The sequence below is a fragment of the Sycon ciliatum genome, chromosome 1 (assembly GCF_964019385.1).
Source record: "Sycon ciliatum chromosome 1, ocSycCili1.1, whole genome shotgun sequence".
In the NCBI taxonomy this organism is placed as follows: Eukaryota; Metazoa; Porifera; class Calcarea; order Leucosolenida; family Sycettidae; genus Sycon; species Sycon ciliatum.
The window spans coordinates 57,281,552-57,304,688 of record NC_088643.1 but is presented as its reverse complement, the minus strand read 5'-3'; the positions used below and the strand labels follow the sequence as shown (position 1 = coordinate 57,304,688).

At 46.5% G+C, this 23,137-nt stretch overlaps 1 protein-coding gene across 1 annotated transcript; it reads left to right on the top strand.

Moving 5' to 3' along the window:
- The first annotated feature begins 148 nt into the window (after positions 1-148).
- On the top strand, positions 149-18,610 carry LOC135804520 (transmembrane protein 222-like). The gene is made up of 6 exons (XM_065318407.1): positions 149-360; positions 1,385-1,469; positions 1,774-1,805; positions 6,270-6,363; positions 10,626-10,756; positions 17,875-18,610. Exons 1-6 carry the CDS (start codon positions 218-220, stop codon positions 17,954-17,956), a joined length of 567 nt encoding a protein of 188 aa, XP_065174479.1. The 5' UTR covers positions 149-217; the 3' UTR covers positions 17,957-18,610.
- The last annotated feature ends 4,527 nt before the right edge of the window (positions 18,611-23,137 follow it).

Sequence of the window (23,137 nt, the reverse complement as noted above, 5' to 3'; positions counted from 1 at the left end):
TAACAGTTACATAAATCCCTGCCGAAACTGCATCATGTCAATGCATCATCACCTCGCCTACTAAAAATAATCACATGATTGTATACATGTAGTGCACAGAGAGTGCATAATCCGGAGATGGGTCTGTCTTTGTACGATCTACGTGACGTCTGTTCAGTTTAGTTTTTTGAACTGCTTTGTACGTACATGACTCGTTTGATTGATGTGAGACTCGAGCATGGGTGACGACTGGGCTGTGTCTTCCTCAGCAGATCTACCAGACATGGAGGCCGATAAGCTTACCAAGCAGGACCTCTCAATTGATACAAGACGCCATCGCTATCCTTTCTCCATCGTATGGACCCCAATCCCTTGCCTCACGTAGGTGAATTCACAAATTTTAAAATTATAAAAATTATGCTCTCTGTGCACAGCATTAATTTTCGTCAGCAGTGAACAAGACAAAAAATAATAATAATGATACAGGTAATAACACCAAGGGGGGGGGGGGGGGGGGAGGTTGTCAACCGACAACTGCTCTATTCAGCTGCTGCTCACTGCAAACTCGATTCGCCGAGTTACTTGAAAATGAGTTTCATTGATGTCGAATTGACGTTTCAGGCCAGCCACCCGTCGTCAGAGCGATTTACATGTGGCGAGCCAGGCCTTCATTTTGCAACATGAAATCAAGCTAGAGCGTATGTATTTGCTTTTGCATACAACAACACATTAACACACAATAGCGGTATGCCATGCCGGCGAGTGCGTAGATTTCAGGCCCGGCACCACTTGAGCCTCGTTGAGGGGCAGGCACGGCCATACTGATACCAGTTGTTACCAATTCCAACATTCATGAAATGTCCAGTGTGCAATTACCTATGCGAAACTACTAATGTACAGTAAGCTATCCTTATCCAATAGAGTCTCGCGCCGAGGAACGTTGAGCCCAAGAACGGCCAGCCTGAAGTGCTAAGAACCGCCGCAGCCTAAAGTTAAGAACGGCGGTGTTGTTTTCCCGGCACCTTTTGAGATACGTGTGATCCGGTACGAATTGTTTCTAAGAAAGTGCGATAAGAACACAGCCAGATTGCTGGGAAAAAAAAAAGAACACCCAAGGCTAACTCACCCCTTGGAAACAACATTCTTGGACACGCGGCTCTAACGTACACTCCTCACTAGAGTCTCTCCCTCCTAAACTGCACAGTTCTTCTAGTTCAGCGAAGACTGCTGTGGTTAAAGGAGTTTTATCTACTGTCCGGACTTGCGCATTTTCTGCTGTTTTACATCATTCATATTGTATCCGCCTCAGAAATGATGTTTCCACATACCGGTATTAAAGACAATGTTTTTTTTTGCATATCATTAAACTTGCCGGTATTTGTTTTTGCTTTTTGGCGCGCTGCAGATGGCTGTTTCCATTCATTGGGCACATGGGGATATGCATGTCGAATGGCGTGATCCGAGACTTTGCTGGCCCCTACTTCGTGTCGGTGAGTACTGTACATGTACATGTACTACAATGTACTACAATGTAACTTGGGTGCCCAGACAGATACTGAACGGATTGACAGTTTCATACGATTCTCTCATAAAGCCAGCACACTTGCCCAGGACCGCCAGGGAATTCACGAAATCTCACTGCTTGTCACACGGTTGAGGATACCATTAAATTTGTTCCAACTCCGTTAAGGTCGACCGGGCGTGACACGTTCGTGCCGTGAGTGTAATGGCATGCGTCACGTTGCTACTGGTGATGCTACTGCTGCTGCTGTTGTTGTTCTTCTACATGTACAGGAAGATAACATGGCATTTGGCAACCCAGTCAAGTAAGTCCATGTACAATACTGCCTTCCTTTGTTTATCTTAGAAGACCGGAGAAATTCATATCTCAATAGCACTGGGTTTCTTCTTCTTCTTTTTTCCAAGTGTCCTTCAAAATCACATGCAGCTATGCGCGCATACATACTGTATGTAGGACGCAGCTCTCCACGAACAACAAGTAACTCCAAAGCACAAAAAGCCAAAAACTAAACCGAGAGCATGTGCATTAAACTCATGTTATTTAGAAAGACAGTGGGTTCGAGTCTTCTTCTTCTTCTTTTTTAATTCTCTCATCTGACTTTCTAAGGGTTGGTTCACATATCGCCGGTACGCGCCGGGAGTCACCGGCGGTGGGCTTCTTGCAACCTGTCCCGGCGCATTGCGATTGTGTGAACCAGTGCCGTCGTAACAAAATCATTCCGTAAAATATCGCAAGGGACCGCCGGCAAAGTTGGACAGTGTCCAACTCTTGCGATCTGCCCCGGCGCCGATCCCGTACGATTTTGACCAAAAGTGGTTTGTGAACCGTTCGCGCCGGTGATCGCCGGCTGCCGGGAGCCAGACTTTGTCAAAATATCAAACCAATACTTGTCCTAAATTTTCCTAAATTGAAGCTAGAGAAGAGGTCCGTTCGCCATTCTTGTAGTCGCTTCAAGGCGGCAAATAAGTCAGGTTACCAGCCCGTCCTTCTCGGATGATCTGCTTGACCATTGTGCAACTTATGAGACAAATACAATTGAAACAAATATATAATTATAATGGATACATTGGCAAGTTCTTGTGACTTCATCAACGTTTGCAAGCATAATTTCGACACAATCGCTTACTAGACTGCAATAAAATGTGTAGGCGTAGTTTCATGATCTCCAGTAAAAGGTAGCACCGAGTGGCCATCACCGAAAGACCTTGAACTACAGAAGAAATAGAATTCAAGCTTCAATTGGCAAACCTGTCGTAGCATTTTGGCACATTCTGTACTACTTTGTAGTAGATTTGGTACTCGAACCGTAGGCGCAACGGATCGGGAGCTGGCTCACCACCGATGTCTTGCGGCGCCGATTTTGCTTATGTGAACCAACCCTAAAAGTGTCTCAGTCGGACCCTACCAGCAATCAGGCAATGTACTAACTAGTATTGTATATTGTGTAAAACAATAATGTTTTGTTGTGTTTTATTTTCAATATCTTCGTTTCTTGGTGGCAAACTATCACATTCTACTTTATACAATAATAAGTCATTGTTCCTGTTCCTCTGTTCTTGTCTCTACATCGCCCGAGGAGAGGGCACAAACTTTTACTTGTGAAACTTCAAAATGTTTTTGTTGAAGAACCTGAAGTGTGTGCTCTTTGTAGTGTTCTAGCGTTTTTGTCTCCGAGGACGCTTTGTACAATGTATTTGCTTGTACTAAATGGATGCTTGGGGTACGAGCTGCATGCCATTGTGTAGATTTGCGGCCTACTTTCAGAAATGAAAGTGCAGTTTGTTATCGTGTTAAAACATGAACAAAAAATGAGCTCTCACTTTGAGCTAGCACTGGGCAGTTCATTGTATAATTCACCAGCTGACACACTGATATTGACATTGATAATGTACAATAATGACTGTGTTGATGCCAGGGATGCCAGCCTGGGAGGGAATGCTCATGGCCCCATGCCGAGTTTGCAGACAGTACCATGCATGGTACCAGCAGACATGAAAGTGCATGAAAGACTGGTCTCTGCATCCATAAAAGGGCCCTATTTAACCGGAACACGCTAAAGTTCAGTTACAGTTGCATGCCAAATGTCGCCACCATCATCAAGCAACACAATCATAGTATCCTCCGTAGCGACCAGCAGAATAAGACCAAGGATGTGAGAACCTGCAACTGCCGTGTCAAAAATGATTGCCCCTTGGAAGGAAACTGTCTAGCATCGAGCATTGTGTACAGGGCACATGTAACCGGCAGCGACATGAAGGAGTACACTGGATTAACGGGAGGGACATTCAAGACACGATTCAATGGTCATCAACATACTATTCGCCACAAGAAGCACGAGACCTCAACGAGACTGTCCAGACACATCTGGAGACTGAAGGATGAAAACAAATCTTACAGTATCAGGTGGTCCGTTGTGAGGAGAGCCGCACCATACTCTAACATCTCGAAGCGCTGCAACCTGTGTCTGGCCGAGAAGCTAGAGATTGCCTGGGCCGACAAGATCCGCTCCCTCAACAAGAGGTCAGAGCTTGTGTCCAAGTGTCGTCATGAAAACAAGTTCTACCTCTGTAACTTTGCCCGCAAGGTCAAGTGAATCTAGCTGGTAGTCCCGCTGCCTAGTGTGTGTGTGTGTGTGTGTGTGTGTGTGTGTGTGTGTGTGTGTGTGTGTGTGTGTGTGTGTGTGTGTGTGTGTGTGTGTGTGTGTGTGTGTGTGTGTGTGTGTGTGAGAGAGCGAGAGAGACAGAGAGAGAGAATGTTTGTGTGAGGTTTGGAGAATGCGTGTGTGTGTATGTAAGATTTAGAGAATGTGTGTGTGTGTGTGTGTGTGTGTGTGTGTGTGTGTGTGTGTGTGTGTGTGTGTGTGTGTGTGTGTGTGTGTGTGTGTGTGTGTCCCATATGGTGCAGTGGTATGTGCAGCGATTTCCAATCGATAGATTGCGGGTTCGATTCCCGACGATTTTGGTCACACAAGTCTTTCTTCTCTTTCTCAGACTCTTCCTGACTTTTCTTTCATTCTCCTGGGTGGTTACCAACAGCCAGTGCATGCCGGCAAGAGTCCATAAACAAGAGTATGCAACTGTGATCTCTTTTCTATGGGCCAGATGCGCGGCGCGCTGCCTTCATTACATCATTCAGCTGCAGTCCGCGCAGTGGCGCGCATTGCGGAAAATCAAACACCGCACTTTCCCTCTGGTTTGAAATGAACTTTCGTACGGAACTGGAGTTCACGCGCCAGAATTCAGAGATCGCATAGGTACTGGAACGAATCGAGGAAAAACGGATGGGCTCGTACGAGAAATTGTGAGTTTGAATGTATGCTTTCAGAGCGTGATGAAGGCAAGTTACGTAATGAAGGCAGCGTGCCGCGCACTGGGCCATAACCACAGTTGCATACTCTTGTTTATGCACTCTTGATGCCGGAGTATGTGGTGTGATGTGTGTGCGGGAAAAAAAAAGAAAAGACCAAAAATAGGGATTCACTGGCCAGAAAAAGTCACTCCAGATAGCTGTATGGCGTAGACCAGGCTGAATAGTGACGGTCAATTCTTCAGCCTTGCAAGCTGTTGAATGGTGCAATCCCAGCACAAGTTGCTATGGCTTCTGCCGTAGCATTGCTATCATCGCCTCCGGTGATGGGCGTCAAAGGTGTGTGAGATATAGAGAATGAATGTGTGTGTGTGTGTGTGTGTGTGTGTGTGTGTGTGTGTGTGTGTGTGTGTGTGTGTGTGTGCGCGTGTGTGAAATATAGAGAATAAATGTGGGTGTGCGTGTGTGTGTGTGAGAGAGAGAGAGAGATTTAGAGAATGTGTGTGTGGACGCGCGTGTGAGTGTATGTGTATGTGAGAAAAGGGAGAGAGTGTGGGTGTATGTTTGTGTAGTGGTTTGGGCATGTGTGGATTTGGCATTTGTCCCCAGCTCTATTCTATATCATTCACGCCGGAACTACTGCTGCATAGCCCCAAGTCTGAAGACTTGGCAATTTCACGCCTGCACCGGACTCTTGCGCTATGATACGCGTCGCCTATGACACCCCTCAGAATTTCCCACCTTGCTCCCCCTTATGTTCTGGCTGCCCGTTTTGGATCCATCAGTTGCCTGATGATCGTAGTAATACGTGAAACTCAGAGTTGTAACAAAGCTTCCAAACTCTCTCTTGTGTACAAGGCTCTGCCCTACATGGGCATTGAGCACTCTTCGGACAGTGAAGCACACCACTTGACTACGTAAAAGGGCCCTATGTTTACTTTATGGTCCGGTCTTCACCCATACTCGTGCTTCTACGTGAGCAAAATGACCCCCTGCCCTGCCAAAAACATTGACTTTCCGCATCTACGCACAACCGGTCATGCTCTTTTGTGCGCGGCAGTACGGTACATGCATACCACAGAAATGGTCACGGTCTGGCACAAGCAAACTCACTTCCTCAGCTGGTGATGCTTCTAAACACAATTATATCTGATGGTAACCCGGATGTGCGAACTTCACATTTGTTTAATACCCCAGAAATACAATACGCCGCTAATGTTGTGATTTTCTGCTTTCGTTCTTGCCTGTTGTGAAGTTTAAAACGTTGCTTTGCTGCTCCTCTCTGATTTTGGTGGATGAAGATTATGGTGGCATTTTATCAATTATTTTGTCATAGATAAATATATGCGGCTGTCATCCCATAGCATTGCTACCGGCTATTCAGGGTCTGATTCAAATGTTTTTTGTATGGCAGTTTCCCTCTGACACGCTATAAATGCAATTCTGGCGTATTTGTGCACAGATACTGGCAGCTGAATCCGGGAAGCTCGGACGCAGATCGTCGAGAGTGGGACAATGCGGTCCACCAGGCTTCGGAGACATACAAGGGTAGAATGGTGAGTGATCTTTCAGTCCCTGCTGTTCATATCACATACAGTACTAAATTATACATGTGTATTGGAGATTGCAAGGTACGCATGTTGCAGTTGATTGATGATTTCTATCACTCTGCTATTTTTATTTTTTTATTCTTTTTATTTTCGTTTCGTGTTGATTTCAGGCTCGCCTGAACTAGTGTAGCACAATGTTTTTTTGCTGGCAACTTGTCCTCTTTTGGCTGTATGCTTGTGTGCACACCTGCATGTATAGTGTACCATATACACAAGGGAATGGTCTCAAACTGCGGAGAGTGCTCAATGCAAGCGAGGCAGAGCTTCATCACACACAAGCGGAAAAACCGTCAGAGATCAAATTCCATTACACAGTATTTCGCCGTTCAAGCAACGGATCATCAGATGGATGATCAAACAAAGTATGATACACTGGTTATATACTCAGAAGGTGTGAACTCCGTCACTATGGAGTGTGAAAATTATGTCGGGTCCCGGATGTGACAAGTCCATTTTTCATGATGCATTGTACAGAGTGCCTAGGTGCTAGATGAGGGTGATGATATTGCGGGGTGTGACCAGCCCATTTTTCATGATGCATTGCACAGAGTGCCTAGGGAAAGGTGATAGCGCAGAGTGGTGCCATGCCAGGTAACAGATATAGAGGCGCTACCAAGGCCATAGAATAATCACTGTCCTTATGTGATGGGCACAACATTTGATAGGACATACTTGCTTTCGTGCCTGCATTTTGACACAATCTCATTTCGCTTGTTTAGCCTAGTGCGGGCGTCGGTTTCGAGGATGTGATACTTCTCGGTAGTGCAGAGGCCACATCTCTTGGACGTGTTATCGAACGAGGTGGCCCTGTCGCGGATCTTCCAGTCAATGACGTACTGTCTGTTGTCCCGCTTCATCGACCAAACATGCTTTGACAACTCGGTGGAATTCTCATAGCGGTCATGCCTGAGCGTAGTCAAATGGTTGGAGTAGCGAGCTTTGAAAGGCGGCGCAGACATGCCGGTATAGACCTTGGCGTTACGGGTGTCGTCCGACACCATGGCCTGGTAGATGACGTTGTCCGCCTGGCACTTTCCTTCGAGTGGACACGAGTTCTTGATCCTGCAGTTGCAGTCCTTGTCCGGTGTTGGTGGGTGCAACACTCTCTTGTTGTGGGCCTTAATGAGTCGGGCCATATTCGGCATGCAGCTATATGCGATCTTCACAGTGTTCCTGTTGAATAATTTGTGCATCTTGCTGCCCTTAGGGAAATGCTTTCGGATGAGGCTCAGGAACCGTGCACCGATGCCTGTGGCCACACTCGCACTATATGGCGGGTTGAACCAGATAACCCTGCGGTCACGATTTCTCTTCTTGGGACGACTGCCCGCTGCCGGTGCCGGTTGGTCTTCATCAGGGAACGACAGTTCACTTGCGTGACCGCTTGCGCGTAGGGCATCGGCATAAAGCGGCCGCACTTGCTCGAAGACCTCCTTGGTGCATGAGATTGATACGAGCCGCTTGTTGACGCCAACAGGTATGCTCTTGATCACGCTAGGCGGGTGGTTGGACTTTGTGTTGACATATAGTGGCGTGTCGTTAGGCTTCCTGTAGGGCTTGTAGATGCCGGTTGCGATGTTCATGGTAATGTCGAGGAAGTTCACGGCTTTCATGTTGGTATCTATTGTTATTCTCAGGCCGAGCTTCCTGAATGCCTCAATAACATCCTTACGGACCCGGTCCGCGCGGTGGCCATTAGCGTTTCGGAGTATGGCCAAGTCATCATCCCTGTAGAGACCCACGTTTTCTTTCCCGAAGATTGGCACTAGCTTACTGAGGATGAAAGCGCCAACCAACTCGCAGGCTTCCGCCCCATCATGCGATCCCATGGTAACATCAAAACTCTCGTCTTTGTCCTTTTTCATCCATGCTCGACCACCCGCGAAAAGCAGTGATTTTCTGGCGTGCATCACGATATCGACGTTGCTCTTTCGGGTGAGAGCATTACTACTTGCATGCTCCAGGGCACTTTTCAGCAGTTCCTCGGAGATGGACGGGTAGAATTCGACTATGTCGAACACGACGAACGAACACTCCCTTGGGTTCTGGATGCCATTAAACCAATCAATGACGGCGTGCGTGTTCTTCCATAGATTGACGTGGCTCCGCAGAGGCTCAGTGACGGACTCCAAAATTTCCTTGCTCACAACACCTAGCTGGGGTTTGGCGGGGTTGATGAGGCGGCATGGGAGTTTCTTTTCAAAGTTTTCTTTGTGATCTTTTAATGTGATGAATGCTTCCGACTTCGCCAAGACGTTTACTCGGTCATCAATCTCCAACCGCTCAGCGATAACTTTGGCTTCACTATTGATTTCGTTGTCGGCGCTATCAGTTGCATGTTTATACGTTTTTGTGACATTTTCGGTGAGCAATGCGTTATACTTGTTGGCAGACATGCGGTACAGGTTCCTCGTTTTATCCGCAGGAACAATAATGTCACTCGAAGTCCTTACCGACCGTAGGTCATCCTTCATGCGCTGCTGGAGGTCGTTGTCGGCATTGCGGAAGCTCGCGGTCTCGATCATGGTGTACATATCCTCTTCGAAAGCCTTCAACTCCGCGACCTTCTGGGGGCAGTTCTTCGTTCTGAATCCGTATGTGTTCTTTTCTTGGCTGTCCTGGCCATTCAGGAAGAAGATGGCCTTCCACCTCATGCGGCGGATAACGTCCTCGACTTTCTCGATAAGCTTCTTCCTGTACTCCTTTGGCGATGGCAACGGAATGTTCTTCAATGAGTATCCCAGGTTCATACGTGACGGTTCATCCATGGTTGCAGATTTCGACGAAAGTGCTCAACTCAATAAGAGGAGCTAATTCACACAAGGAAATGGTCTCAAACTGCGGAGAGTGCTCAATGCAAGCGAGGCAGAGCTTCATCACACACAAGCGGAAAAACCGTCAGAGATCAAATTCCATTACACAGTGTTTCACCGTTCAAGCAACGGATCATCAGATGGATGATCAAACAAAGTATGATACACTGGTTATATACTCAGAAGGTGTGAACTCCGTCACTATGGAGTGTGAAAATTATCATTATGTCGGGTCCCGGATGTGACAAGTCCATTTTTCATGATGCATTGTACAGAGTGCCTAGGTGCTAGATGAGGGTGATGATATTGCGGGGTGTGACCAGCCCATTTTTCATGATGCATTGCACAGAGTGCCTAGGGAAAGGTGATAGCGCAGAGTGGTGCCATGCCAGGTAACAGATATAGAGGCGCTACCAAGGCCATAGAATAATCACTGTCCTTATGTGATGGGCACAAAATTTGATAGGACATACTTGCTTTCGTGCCTGCATTTTGACACAATCTCATTTCGCTTGTTTAGCCTAGTGCGGGCGTCGGTTTCGAGGATGTGATACTTCTCGGTAGTGCAGAGGCCACATCTCTTGGACGTGTTATCGAACGAGGTGGCCCTGTCGCGGATCTTCCAGTCAATGACGTACTGTCTGTTGTCCCGCTTCATCGACCAAACATGCTTTGACAACTCGGTGGAATTCTCATAGCGGTCATGCCTGAGCGTAGTCAAATGGTTGGAGTAGCGAGCTTTGAAAGGCGGCGCTCGTTCGATAACACGTCCAAGAGATGTGGCCTCTGCACTACCGAGAAGTATCACATCCTCGAAACCGACGCCCGCACTAGGCTAAACAAGCGAAATGAGATTGTGTCAAAATGCAGGCACGAAAGCAAGTATGTCCTATCAAATTTTGTGCCCATCACATAAGGACAGTGATTATTCTATGGCCTTGGTAGCGCCTCTATATCTGTTACCTGGCATGGCACCACTCTGCGCTATCACCTTTCCCTAGGCACTCTGTGCAATGCATCATGAAAAATGGGCTGGTCACACCCCGCAATATCATCACCCTCATCTAGCACCTAGGCACTCTGTACAATGCATCATGAAAAATGGACTTGTCACATCCGGGATCCGACATAATGATAATTTTCACACTCCATAGTGACGGAGTTCACACCTTCTGAGTATATAACCAGTGTATCATACTTTGTTTGATCATCCATCTGATGATCCGTTGCTTGAACGGTGAAACACTGTGTAATGGAATTTGATCTCTGACGGTTTTTCCGCTTGTGTGTAGTGTACCATATACGTGTACTGATGGTTGTGTTGCGTTGTTCAGCGAATTCTGCGCTGTGTGTTTTAGCCGTGTGCATCTGCGCTGTGCACGCGTCGTTCTGCAGCACAATCTACTCTGTGATAACTGCCACTCGCACGCTGCCATGGCACTCAACCTGCAGTTGTACGACGGCTCGAGTCGCTGGAACATGGTCAAGCTTGCTCTGTACATGATGATATACGGCCGCTATACCAGGTGAGTGTACAGGCCGTGTGTATGCTTCTCTCAGCGAGACTGCTCTGCATAGCACCAGGAGTACATGTACATAACCCCAAGAGTGTGCAACTCCAGCTATGGGGCCTGCGACGGCAGAATTTCACATCACGTGCCGAACCCGTACACGTTATTTGCACCCTGCGCGTGACAGATGCAGGCTAGGCTTGATCGCAACCCTGCTTTTGGGTTCAACTCTCTTGTGGTCACTTTGCACTGTTTGCCAGCGTAACCTTTTGAGCCATGTCCCGTGATGTGATGTTCTGCCGTCGCAGCACTGTATAGAGGTTGTGCAGGCAGTTGCACACTTTTGGGGGTTATGTACTCTGCATACAGTCAAGAGTACATAAACCAGAGTGTGCAACTCGGGATGGTTCCTGTGGGAGCGTAATTCGTGCAGTACGTCATTTCTGACGGCATGGTAAGCCACAGGTACGGTGAAAAGTTGCGTAACCAGTCGCGGTGGTGCAGGTCACTGAGTTTGGCCTGATTTCGGTTTTTTGATACGGATAGCCTGGTGACTTTACTTGTCGGTGGATGTACGCAGCGTACACAGTCACACAAAACACCGAAATCCTGAAACAGGACGTCTAAAATCAAGCAAACTTGGCTGATTTCTGGGCTATGAAACATGAAAATTTGAGCTGTACGCAAGTCGCGGCTTGGCTGACCTCATCAGGGTGACGTAGTGCACGAACTGCGCTGTTTCAGATCTGATATGCACAGTTGCACACTCTGGTTTTTGTACTCTTGATACAGTGCATAGCACCTCAACGTTAGTCGACAGCGCGTGTTGTCCACACACGTTGCTAGGCTGTAACAGTTATCAGGTGTGTCTCTGCGCATCCAATGCGATTGTACCTCTTTTCCATCCTCTTTTTTCTCACAAAAGCTCATTCATTTTCTTGCCTCGGGAGAGTCAGAAATGGATAGAAATCCCGGTTCAAAATTGCATGTACAATAAAACCTGTAAGGGGCCATCCGTAAATAATTTAGGGCTGAAACGGTTACACATTTGTGCTTAACGGTTAGCTGTTAGCATAACGGTCGGTTAACCGGTTGTAACCTATAAGACTGCAACATGGAAACTTCATTGTTTTTGACGCCATTTTCATGCCTTGTCTGAAGAATTTTCATTAGGGGTGAAACGAGTATCTATTTTGACCAATCGATCACTCGTTCATAATATTCGATCGAGTATCCGATTATTTCGAGTATTTTAACAAAATTCAAAAGCACAAGATTTGCGAGTTCTCGACCAATTCGGAAGAAATTATCTGTGAACATAGAACAAAAGTCGCCAATGTCTTGTACAGAGTGTAAAGTAACGATTTTCATCAGTACTTTTATATCTCAGAACGTTACTTGCCGTGGTGATCGCATCGTCCAAGTCTTAAAATACTGACTCAAACCCATGCATAACGCATGCATACCAGTGGACCAGCGGGACAACAAAAGTTTTTGAAAAATACAATGCCAATACTAAAAAAAAAAAAAAAAAAAAAAAAAAAAAAACGATCGAGTGCAAAATTTCGAATACTCGCTCGTTTGAAATTTTCGAACGAATACTCGAATATTCGAACTAATCGTTTCACCCCTAATTTTCATGGTTCTGTACGAAATAGTCGAAAATAGGTAACATCCGCTGGGTAGCTGAAAAGTGGAGTGCACAATTTTCACCTTACACCTGAGGTCATAACTTTGGTGTCCTTCACTTGATTTTCACAATCTTGGGCTCCTTGGAAAGCTCCTGGTGAGAGCAAAGCGATGATACTAGGTTCCATCAAGCAACCTCCACATATCAGGCGCAGGAACACAGCGAAATCGTTTCCAAGCCCGATATGCAAGCAAATCCGTCCCATCAACGCCATTTCACTTTCTTCCATCGCAGAACGCACAAATATTTTGAGACGATTGAACTTCAGGCCGCTATGTCACTAGCAGGGAGTCGTCAAATACAGTAGGTATTTGACGACTCCCTGGTCACTAGTTTGTGCTCAGTCGCTCCAATTGGCCAAAGGCACGCAAAAAAGGATTTGTTTCACAAAAGGTGGTGATGAGTATCGATTGAAAATTTGAATTTGCAGAGATAAAAATTCGGCATGCGATATCTCTGGAGTCAGACATCGCAGATCTTCAGCGATTGTTGCAATGCAGAGCTCAGAGTTTCCGCTACCACGTAGAGCCTTCGATTGTTGAATTTGAACAAGAAATGACGGAGTTATGAAGGTTCCTATTTTTCGAAAAATGTTCGAAAAAATCGCTGCATAACCGTCGATCAAACGGTTATCCGTTTGTTTGGCCCTAACGGTTACATAACCGGTTATTCGTAATGACCGTTTCAGCCCTAGTAAATATAGATATTTATTTAGAAACGAAAACTAGTCGTTTAGGGGGGGGGGGGGGGGGGTTGAGCGCCTGTTTGCTTCTTGAAAAATATCGATACACAGTTTGTATGTGTGGGCACATCCAGAAAAGAAAAGAAAAAATATCGATACTATTCATCGTTTGTATGTGTTCGTTTCTGAGGGAGGGGGGGGGGGGAGGAGGGGGTTGAAGAGAAACGACTAGTTTTCGTTTCTAAATAAATACTGTATCGGTATTTACGGAGGGCCCCTAATCAAGAGGAAGTGAATCTGTGGCCTGGGAAATTCCTAATTTAATTTCAGTTCGCCACCGCCGTCGCCGTTCTCGTGCCAAAAACCTTCTTTGGGAGCTCCTGCACCCCATAAAATAAATGGCCATAATAGTGGACAACGTAACTGCCAACCGACGATTCTGGTCCACCAATGTCGGCTGCCCAGGATTCTTTGAGAAAAGGGTGAAGGGATGGTGGCTGGAAGTCATGCAAGCGTTGCAGGAGGCAGGGAAGCAGGATGACGCAGAGGACTACTTGGATAGGCAGTATGTTAAAACATTCCGTGTGAGCAAACCTCTGTTTGATGCAATTTACACCGACACACATGCTCTCTGGGAGAAGTCGGACACTGCATTACGTTGCGCCGTGAACTCGGAGAAGAGGCTTGCCATGTTATTGTATTGGCTGGCACATGCTACCACGCAGGACGAGCTCGCGAATCTCTTTGGCGTGGGACAGTCGACTGTACACGAGATTCTGCACGACGGCGTAGACATGTTGGCTCTCCATCTTGGCAAGAAGTCAATTTTTTTCCGAAAGGAGAAGAGCTGAAGCGACAGAACAAAAACAAAACAAAAAACAATTTAAAAAACTCGGATGTTGAGCCATATGTCCTCTTCCTTTAAAACAATAAAAGATGAAAATATGAAATATAATACAAAAGTATTTACACAATTGGGTGAACTCACCCATTCCACAATTCTCTGCAAATCTGAACCATTCCATTATAATACAACGTTTCGGCACTTGGCCATCGTCAGGTAATAACAACAATTAGGTAATTAGGTCGGGTAATAACAATTGTTATTACCTGACGATGGCCAAGTGCCGAAACGTTGTATTATAATGGAATGGTTCAGATTTGCAGAGAATTGTGGAATGGGTGAGTTCACCCAATTGTGTAAATACTATGAAACTGCAGGCAGCCTCAAAACTTCTTCTCATAATACAAAAGCACAGTGGAATTAGAGGTCAGGCCGGATCCTTAGAATTAAAAAAAAACTAGTTGTTTTGATCAAATTGTATTGAAATTCCATTTCCTGGCGTCGTAAACGAGATTCTCTCTCCTTTCTCTCGGTCTCCCTCTCGTCCCTTTCTCGCTCCATTCTTAGCTCATGCCGTTCACACCGTCGCTCCCTCTCCTCTTCCCAATCTTGCCTTCGTTGTTCAAGATCATGCTGCCACTGGCGCTGCTCACGAACCCGCCGCTCTTCAAACTCCAGTTCTCGCAGCCTGGTGTTCTGCTCGATTTCCGTCAGTCGAACTTGAACATCTGTTACAGATGACACATAATCCGTCTGAGCACGCCTCCTCCTGGCTCCTCTGCCCACGTCCCCTTCCTTCTGGGCCAGCGCTTCCACCTGTGGAGCCACAACAGGAGTTGGTGCCCGACTGGTATCAGTTATCGGGTTTGGTGTCGGGGGCCGCAACGCCTCAGTTAAGCCTGGTTGAGTCGAGTCAGCTTGGCCAAAGTCGGCTTGCGTCTCAGTAAGTTCTGGATATGCTTCATCCAAAAATGAGGCATATTCATCGTCCACTTCAGTGGTATCGGTTGACCTGCTAGTGGTCGCGGGTGGTGCAGTCAGCAAAGGTGCAGAGTCGTCTAGGTGGTCCGACATGGACCGATCTAGGCGCGCAGACCTTGATGACTGCGCAGTGCCTGGTACTGGTGAGGAAACACCTGCCGACAATGTGGTGCTTGCCACTGATGACCAGGCCACCCTTGATGCACTTGGCGCGGGCAATGTTCGGGGAGGCATAGATGCACTTGGCGCAGGCAATGTTCGGGGAGGCATAGATGCACTTGGCGCGGTCAATGTTTGGGGAGGCATAGATGCACTTGGTGCTTTCAATGTTCGGGAAGGCATAGATGCACTTGGCGCGGGCAATGTTCGGGGAGGCATAGATGCACCTGATGCCGTCGTGTACTGCGTCTGGGTGCCGAGAACAATGTTATCATCATCGGAGGAAACAGTGTCCAAGGACATCCATCCAGCTCCTAGGTTGGGGTTTGTAAGGAATAGCTGGTTCCAAACCGCAAAATTGGCCCACTTTCCCACGGCAGCCTGCATACAAACATGAAAAAGAAGAAGGAGAAAAGATAAATAGATTGCCAAATGCATTATAATACATTAACACAGAATGCGTGCCACAAATGACAGCATTCTATCACCCGTTGCAGAGAATGCATCACCCAAATGGCTACCCATGCCCATTTCAGGTTCCGGTTGTACCACATATGCACTCATTTCAGGTGCACATTTGGCAACATTATGCACTCAGTCCCTCTTTTGGCTTCCTTTGGACTTTCCCGGTCCCGCCTGGGTATTCTAACGGTTGAACCCAGTGCACTCTTCTGGTCCACATTTGGCTACACAGGGACTTTTTCGGCCCTGTGAAGCCTCACACTTCAAGAAATTAGAGTCAAGTAGGGTTCTCTCTTTCTTCCTCTCCTCTAGGAAAACTACAGTGCTTTGTGGTCGAGTGTGCAAACACATCCCAAGCACAGGACACACTCCGAAATAACTGAAACGAGGGATTTTTACACAGTGCATTTCCAATGAAACACCCGCCGTGGCCCGTGGGAACAAGACACAACAACTTATGATGGGCAAACTCTATTACAATATCAACATCATTCCTACTGCTGGTGACAAAGCAATATTGATTGGCGAGAGAAACATAGTGAAATTACCTCAAGATCTCCGGGATCTACTACAGCGTTTCCAGATTGCTGGAGAATCCGGACCTTGGCGTAGGCTTGCTTGGCCTTTTTCTTCACATTGTCCAGCTTGTTCTTGCACTGGTCAACAGTCACTTCCGGCAACCTTCTCTACACAGAAAATGCCGTCATCTTGGCTGCTGCCTGGCGATGTTTGTCCAGTAGAGTCAGCATTTGCCCTTGTGCAGCTCACAACACATCATGCCACACTTGGGTGAAGTGGGCTTCTTGTTCATCAGAGAACCCTCGGAGAGGCATGGCGGAATCGTGGGAGAAATTTGAAAATGCAAACGCACGTACAAGGTTGCTTTGAAAAAGACAGGGAGAGGTACGCCCGTTCATCCGTTTTAGTTCAAAAACCTGGTATACCCCCCCCCCCCCTCCCCTCTCCTACCACGTCTACGTTTCCCGTTTCCTTGCCTCCCGTTTTCAGTCCGTATATGGATCATCATGGCAACCGACTAAAACCTTACGTGGACGTAGACGCAGCACTTTGTACCATGGTGTGATGACAGCCTAAGCCTTACTGTATTTCCGCGCATATAAAGCCATGGCGTTATAGGTGAAACATCGCTGTTTTGGACCAAATTTTTGGAGAAAATAGCCTCGGTTTTAACGCCATGGCGCTAAAAGTGAGAGACGCTTACATGAAAAAATCGGCAGAGTATGAACTCCGAGTACTCGTATGGTGCCGTTGCACGTTCATGTCGAGCATCCATATACTTTCAATTTTCCCTGAAAAATTCAAATTGTGAACCTATTGTGTACAAGGTGGCATACAAACTTGTGTGAAGGTGCGGTGGCGGTATGGCATGTGACAGTGGGGATGGGTACATACATGTAGAGAGAGTCACCGCTACTGTAGGTTCACTGAAAGAATTGAACTCGCCTTTAACGCCCGATGCAACTTCCTCCACATTGAATTTTGTTCACTTATAACGCCATGGCTTTATAAGTGAGGGTGGCCTTATATTAGGATATAACGCCATGGCTTTATATGCGCGGAAATACGGTATGCCAGTTGTACAGATCCCGTAGAATCCCGTGGACCCGGTTGGGTGTTGAATGTGCAGGACCCTATTGTGTTTTCTGCTATTTCCACTAAGAAATAGGCCCTGAAGGCATTTCATATGAAAACCTTTTTTCTGACAAAGATCTAGCTAGTCATTAGTTCTAACGAAAGTGAAGAAGCTGGAAAAACGATTGCTTGCCATTTAATTATGAGGCCAAAATTGGTCAAATGCGCATGCATAGCCACACAAGCCCAACGGGGTCTACGAGATTTCGTGGATCTGTTCAACTGGCATAAGGCCATGGTAAAAATTATCTTTGATTCTCAAGTACGCGCGCACCGATTTTTGGCGGCGCACCGACGATTTTTTTTATTTCTATGCATGCATATGCTCGCATGAAAACGGTCAATGCGAAAGGCATGAATCAGGGAGTAGTAAAATACCGGTATTTTTCTACTCCCCGGCCTGAATATAAAAATATTTATATGAGCCTGTGACGTACATATGTGTGACCCTATCTTTGGAAATAAAAAAATTGTGGGAAATAAAATAAAAAATCGCTCGCTCGCACCGATTTTCACAGGCTCATGACCTGAGAATCAACTTTATTTTTTACCATGGCCTAAGGTCTATGTCTACGCTTGGTCAGGTGGGTTTCTGAACTTTCTGCACTTTTTTTGCTTGTGTGTTCTGTCACCCACTCTTTTTAATATGACTTGTGTTTCAGCTGGTCCGGTGTTGTCAAAACATGGCTCCCTTTCCTGCTGTGTGTGGGAGTCATCCTGCTCGTGGTGTTCTTGGTTCGATAGTGTTAACAGTCCCATCGGTCGGGAAGGGGACTGAGGAACTGATGCTAACCGTTATCCTAAATTAGGTCTGAAGGTAGACATGCGCATGCGTTTACCTGCTGGATCGGCTGTGTGCTTGTGTAAGTTGTCTTGAGAGCCTTATTTGAGCCGTGTATATATGTATATAGCCATATTCGATATTTTGCCATATTCCATATTAACTTTTCAATTTACCCCATGCCAAAGATGTTTGCTGCCTATATTTTATGACTTAGTCCGAGCTGTTTTGCCGATTGATAATAATTCTGACAGATCCTGAGCCTTTTCTTTACGTAGCCTACTTGCTGCCCTATGTTTAGCACACTGTCTGTAGTAGGGCTTTAGTCGGATTATGACATGGCCATGCTTATTGTACTGCCGTTAGCTTTTCAACGGTTTAAAAAAAAAATTTTTTAGTTTCTATAAATCATGCTTCGAAAAGTGAGGCTGACCGTTCGTACCTATACTACTCCTATGCATGATCAGAATCATAATGTGTGTGCCCGCATAAATTTTTGTTTGTGTTTGCTGAAAGCAGCGAGCACTTGTGGCGAGTTCGAACACAATCTCAGTCGCTTCCACCATCACCACGGCGAGTCATCCTGGGAAAAGTCAAGCGACTAGTGTAGCCTGCTAGCTGCCATGCTGGTCTTGGAAGTCATCTAAAAAGAAGTAGAAGTCTGCCCGTGTACTCTTGACATGTATGGAATTGAGTGTATTCTGCCCGTGTACTAGTCATGGCCCAAATTTGCTCTGCCCACATCGATATTTTGCCGCACAATTTTGCCACAAATTTTTCGATATTCTGCTTGGCATTTCCTTTCTCCGTCGGTATTTTGCTTTGGTTTTGCTCGAGAAAAAATGAGTTTCAAGGAAAACTCAACGATAATTGTCGCTGATGACGAGAATTTTTTTGATTGAGCTCCTGCTGCTGCTCAACTTTCTACAAAAATGTGGCCATGAGTCAGTTTTGTCCCACTTTTGTGCCTGTTTTCAACTTTGAAGACTGATTGCGTTGAGAAAGTCCCTGAGAAGCCTTGGATTTTCTGAAAAGCCCACCAAAACTCGATATTTTGCTCAAAACTTGCCGCCAACTAAAGTTACTTGCGCATCCGATATTTTGCTCAAAGAATTGCTAGCAAATTTGGGCTATGACTACCGTGTACTCCTGACGTCTGTCGAATTGAGTGGACATACCCATTCCAAAATACAGTGGTCCCTTTATAATCCGGCACCATCCGTGTTCCGGAAATTCTGCTGGTTTAGGGAGGGTGCTGGATAGAAAATCTGATTTACGGCTGCAATGTGCATGAAAAGGACATTTTGCTTACTGAAAATTATGCTGGTTTCAATAATGTGCTGGACTGATTAGGGAGGGACGACTGTATCCATTGCAAATCAGAACAATACAGTCTTGTTGTTGCAGTAGCAAATGTGCGCTCAGTGCTGCTTCAGAGCGATTCGCAGACGTGACCCAGCTAATTTTCATGATTGTGGAGTGCTACGCGCGCATGTTTGTTTCCCTTTTCTTGGAAAACGGGTCGCTTTCAGCTCCAGTTGCATAGTTTACTTCATGAAGCTGGCGACTGGTACAATTTTAGATGTACAGAAGCTTTTTTGGTGCGAACTTTAAAACTCCGCTCTAGCCTTTTCATTAATAAATTTTTACTAACACCCAACCCGTAACACACACACACACACACACACACACATACGTGCGCACACACACGCACACACACACACACACACACACACACACACACACACACACACACACAAAACAGTCCTTGGCTACACCACTCAAACCGATTCATTCTAGGGGTGCGTTCTTATCGAGCTTCTAGGAGAAGAAGAAAAGAGAAGTCGAAGAAACTGGTATAATTCAAGAACGGGTCTCAAAGAATTCGGAGATATTTTGCAGATGTCAAGCAATATGAAGCGCCAAAGGGGCCTCAATCTTGAGTTATGAATTTAGTATACACATGTGCGTATGCGAAAAGGGAAATGCGTACACTCATGAGCAACACGTGGCTTTAGCCGCAGTTCGAATGCGCTGATCCCAAACCACGGGAATCTCCAAGTTTCAACCACCTCTGAAGCTTGGAGAGCTTTGGAGAGCCTCCTAAAAGTCGGAAGTAGGATTTGACAATGTGTGACCTTTATGCTGTTGTTTTGCCATAATATTATTGGTCATCCTGACCCATATTAAATAACGGCATAATGGTTTTCACAGAAGCTGTAAATATGTCTGAGGGATGAATATTTTTAAAAGTTTTTAGATTCATAGGACATCATGAATACCCATTTTCAGCAAGAATTGGAACTTTGAGCAGCACTGTTCAGCTGCTGCCATGGAAACTGAGGACTGAAGCAGTGAATGTGCAGAAGAACATTGCAGGTGTAGCACGGGGTGGTTTCTTGACGACATATCGCACATGCCGTGGTGAAACTACCAGTTTTAAGGATAAAACAAGGTCCATTAAAATCTCAAATCCTATATTTATAAGATTCGAAAAATAGGGCACAGGCCTTAGTAATATTGCGCAAGGAGATGAGCCTGATATGTTAGCATTTGAAAAAATTAGCTTATTCAACTCTCGATATCTACTAAGACCTAGCAAGGAAGAATTGGTCACATAACATACTTCTTCCTATGCTCGTGCCACACCCATTTCGAGTAGAAAAATATGACCAAAATCCTATAATTATAGAATCTAAACAGTTGCTAAACAGCTGCTAAACAGTTGCTGTCCACAGATTTGAGTAACTATAGAATCTAGCAAATTAAGAGATACCGACTCCCTGGTTTCAAGTGTATGTTACAGGTTGGTGCTAACTCGTAGCTCACTGACTGGCAGTGACTGCGTAGCTACATGTGAATTATGGTACTGTATTACTAGAAGCTAATGTTTGCTAAGTAAAAGTGGGGAGGCTTCTTGCAGTTTCCTGTCATTCTATCAACACAACTATAAAGCACAGAAGTCTGGCTTGGTATCGGATTTATCGTGCGGCACTGTGAGTGTCACCTGGGGTTATGTACTCTTGGTGTCACTGATGACGTTTCACATGCAGCGGTGGATACAGACATGCATGTAATGCGGATTCAATCAAGCAAGCCGGGCTGCACTTTGGCAAGACATGCAGGGGAGGTTCAATCAATACTTGAGGAGGGTGTGTGGTGTGCAGCCCTCCCTTTGTTCCTGCCCCGGTACAGTCCTACATGGTGGCGGCCATGAATCCGGGTTTTGAAGGGTGCAACCAGGGAGTCGTAAAGTAGTATTTTACGACTCCCTGGGTGCAACAGCGTAGGACTAGATCTACTGCCCATAGATCCTGCTCTTGTGAGTCATGTACAAATTTGGTGGTGCCGGTACTGCTACCATAATAACAGTTACATACAAGAAATGCTGGGCAGCCTTGATCTCCCTAAAACTCCTTGGGAGTGCATTCCAGGCCAGGGCTGTGAAAGGCCAGGCGAGATCTGCTGACTTCTGATTGTGCCGAGGGGACAGTGACTCTGAGTGAGGCCCCTGGGCCCTGGAAACCTCTTGCCGGGTGGTGCTACCAGCTGATGGTGAGAATAGATCCTGGATGACACTGCTGGCTTTCCCACTGACGCAGCGCCACACCAGGGCGAGTCGCTTCTGGGCGTAATGCTCGCGCGCGAACTCTGTTCGAGCGGAGGCTGGGCAGAGGTGTGAGGCGGCAAACCGTATACCGCTCTCGCCGCTCGGTTCAGCAGGACCTGAAGGCGATCAAGCTACGAAGCAGGGAGTCGTATATACGACTCCCTGCTACGTAGCCTTAGGGAGGAGGAGAAGGCGTTAGATCCGTATAGGAGGCCAGGCATGATGACTGACCTCACATACTGGATGAGACTATCAGAGGCAGAGGCATCTGCGGGACCGCCATAGTGCTCCAATCTTCTGCACAACTTTCTTCGCAATCGTGTCAACACGGGGGTCCCACTTCACAGCGGCATCAAGGGTCGCGCCGAGGTACCTTGCCGTTGGGCTGGGGGGGGGGGGGGGGGGAAGCTCTGTCTGCTGGAACGAGCTGAGCCGTATTCATACCCTTACTGCCTTAGCCTCTTACTAATACTAGGCAGGAGAAGCGAATTGATCCACCAGATCGCCTCTTAGTTGCTGCCGTCAAGCGATGGAATGACTTGTCCACGAGTTTTAGTCTACCGCAAATAATGGACATTCAAATAGGGCTTTCAACTGCAATTAATGCACAGTTAATTGGGAACTCGTGGCCTGGCACGAGGAAAACATGGATGCAGTGAATGGGATTTTCGGTCTTTGACCACTTGCTGGTGAGCTGATCTACTCACCTCCCACGGCTTTAGGAGCTGCATCTGCGCCTTGATCCTTGAAGGGTGGTGGCGTTCCTACGGATGCGGAAAGCCCGGCTTCCAGCCGAGTCTCACGCGAACCGTGAAATTAAATTAATTTTCAACTGCAAGATCATAACGTGAAGCAACTATTACTTGGAAGAATGTGTAGGTATGCGAAGTGTATCGGGGTAATGCATGCAGGGCGATAGTGCGGGTTCGAATCCCATGTTATGTCTTGAAGGAAATAGGCGAAATGAAAAAGAAGCGTCATTTCACGAAGGTTGATTGAGATGTGACGAATAAATTCTAGTAGTGTCAGTTTTTTTCTTGGCGCTAGTAGTTTTCAGTCCGTGTTTTCGCTCAGCGTCGAGATGTCTTCCGGTTCTCCTTCCGGTTCTGAGGGAACTGATCCTGTGCTGGTGATGGACAACTAGGTGAGTATAGCCGATTTCCTATTAACACTTGACGTGGATCCGATATCCGACGCCGCTATACTCACCTCGCTGCCCGTCACCAGCACAGGATCTCACAACCGGAAGGAGAACCTGAAGACATCTCGACGCTTCAGTAGGCCAGATGTTTGCTTCCATCGAGAGTTTTATGTCCCAATTCGATCAGGCGTCCGAGAGTTTGTCGAGCAGACCGATCCGTGGATATCGATAGTGATTGGGACTTCATGTTCGAGGGCGAAGATGAGTCAAGCCCGGACGAGGCGCCGTCTCTGGCAGATTATGTGACTCGTTGTACTACAAAAGAAGAGAATACAGCGAAGTTTGCCGCATTGAAGGGTTCGCTAAAGCAGCCCTCGTATTGCCCCACCCTGG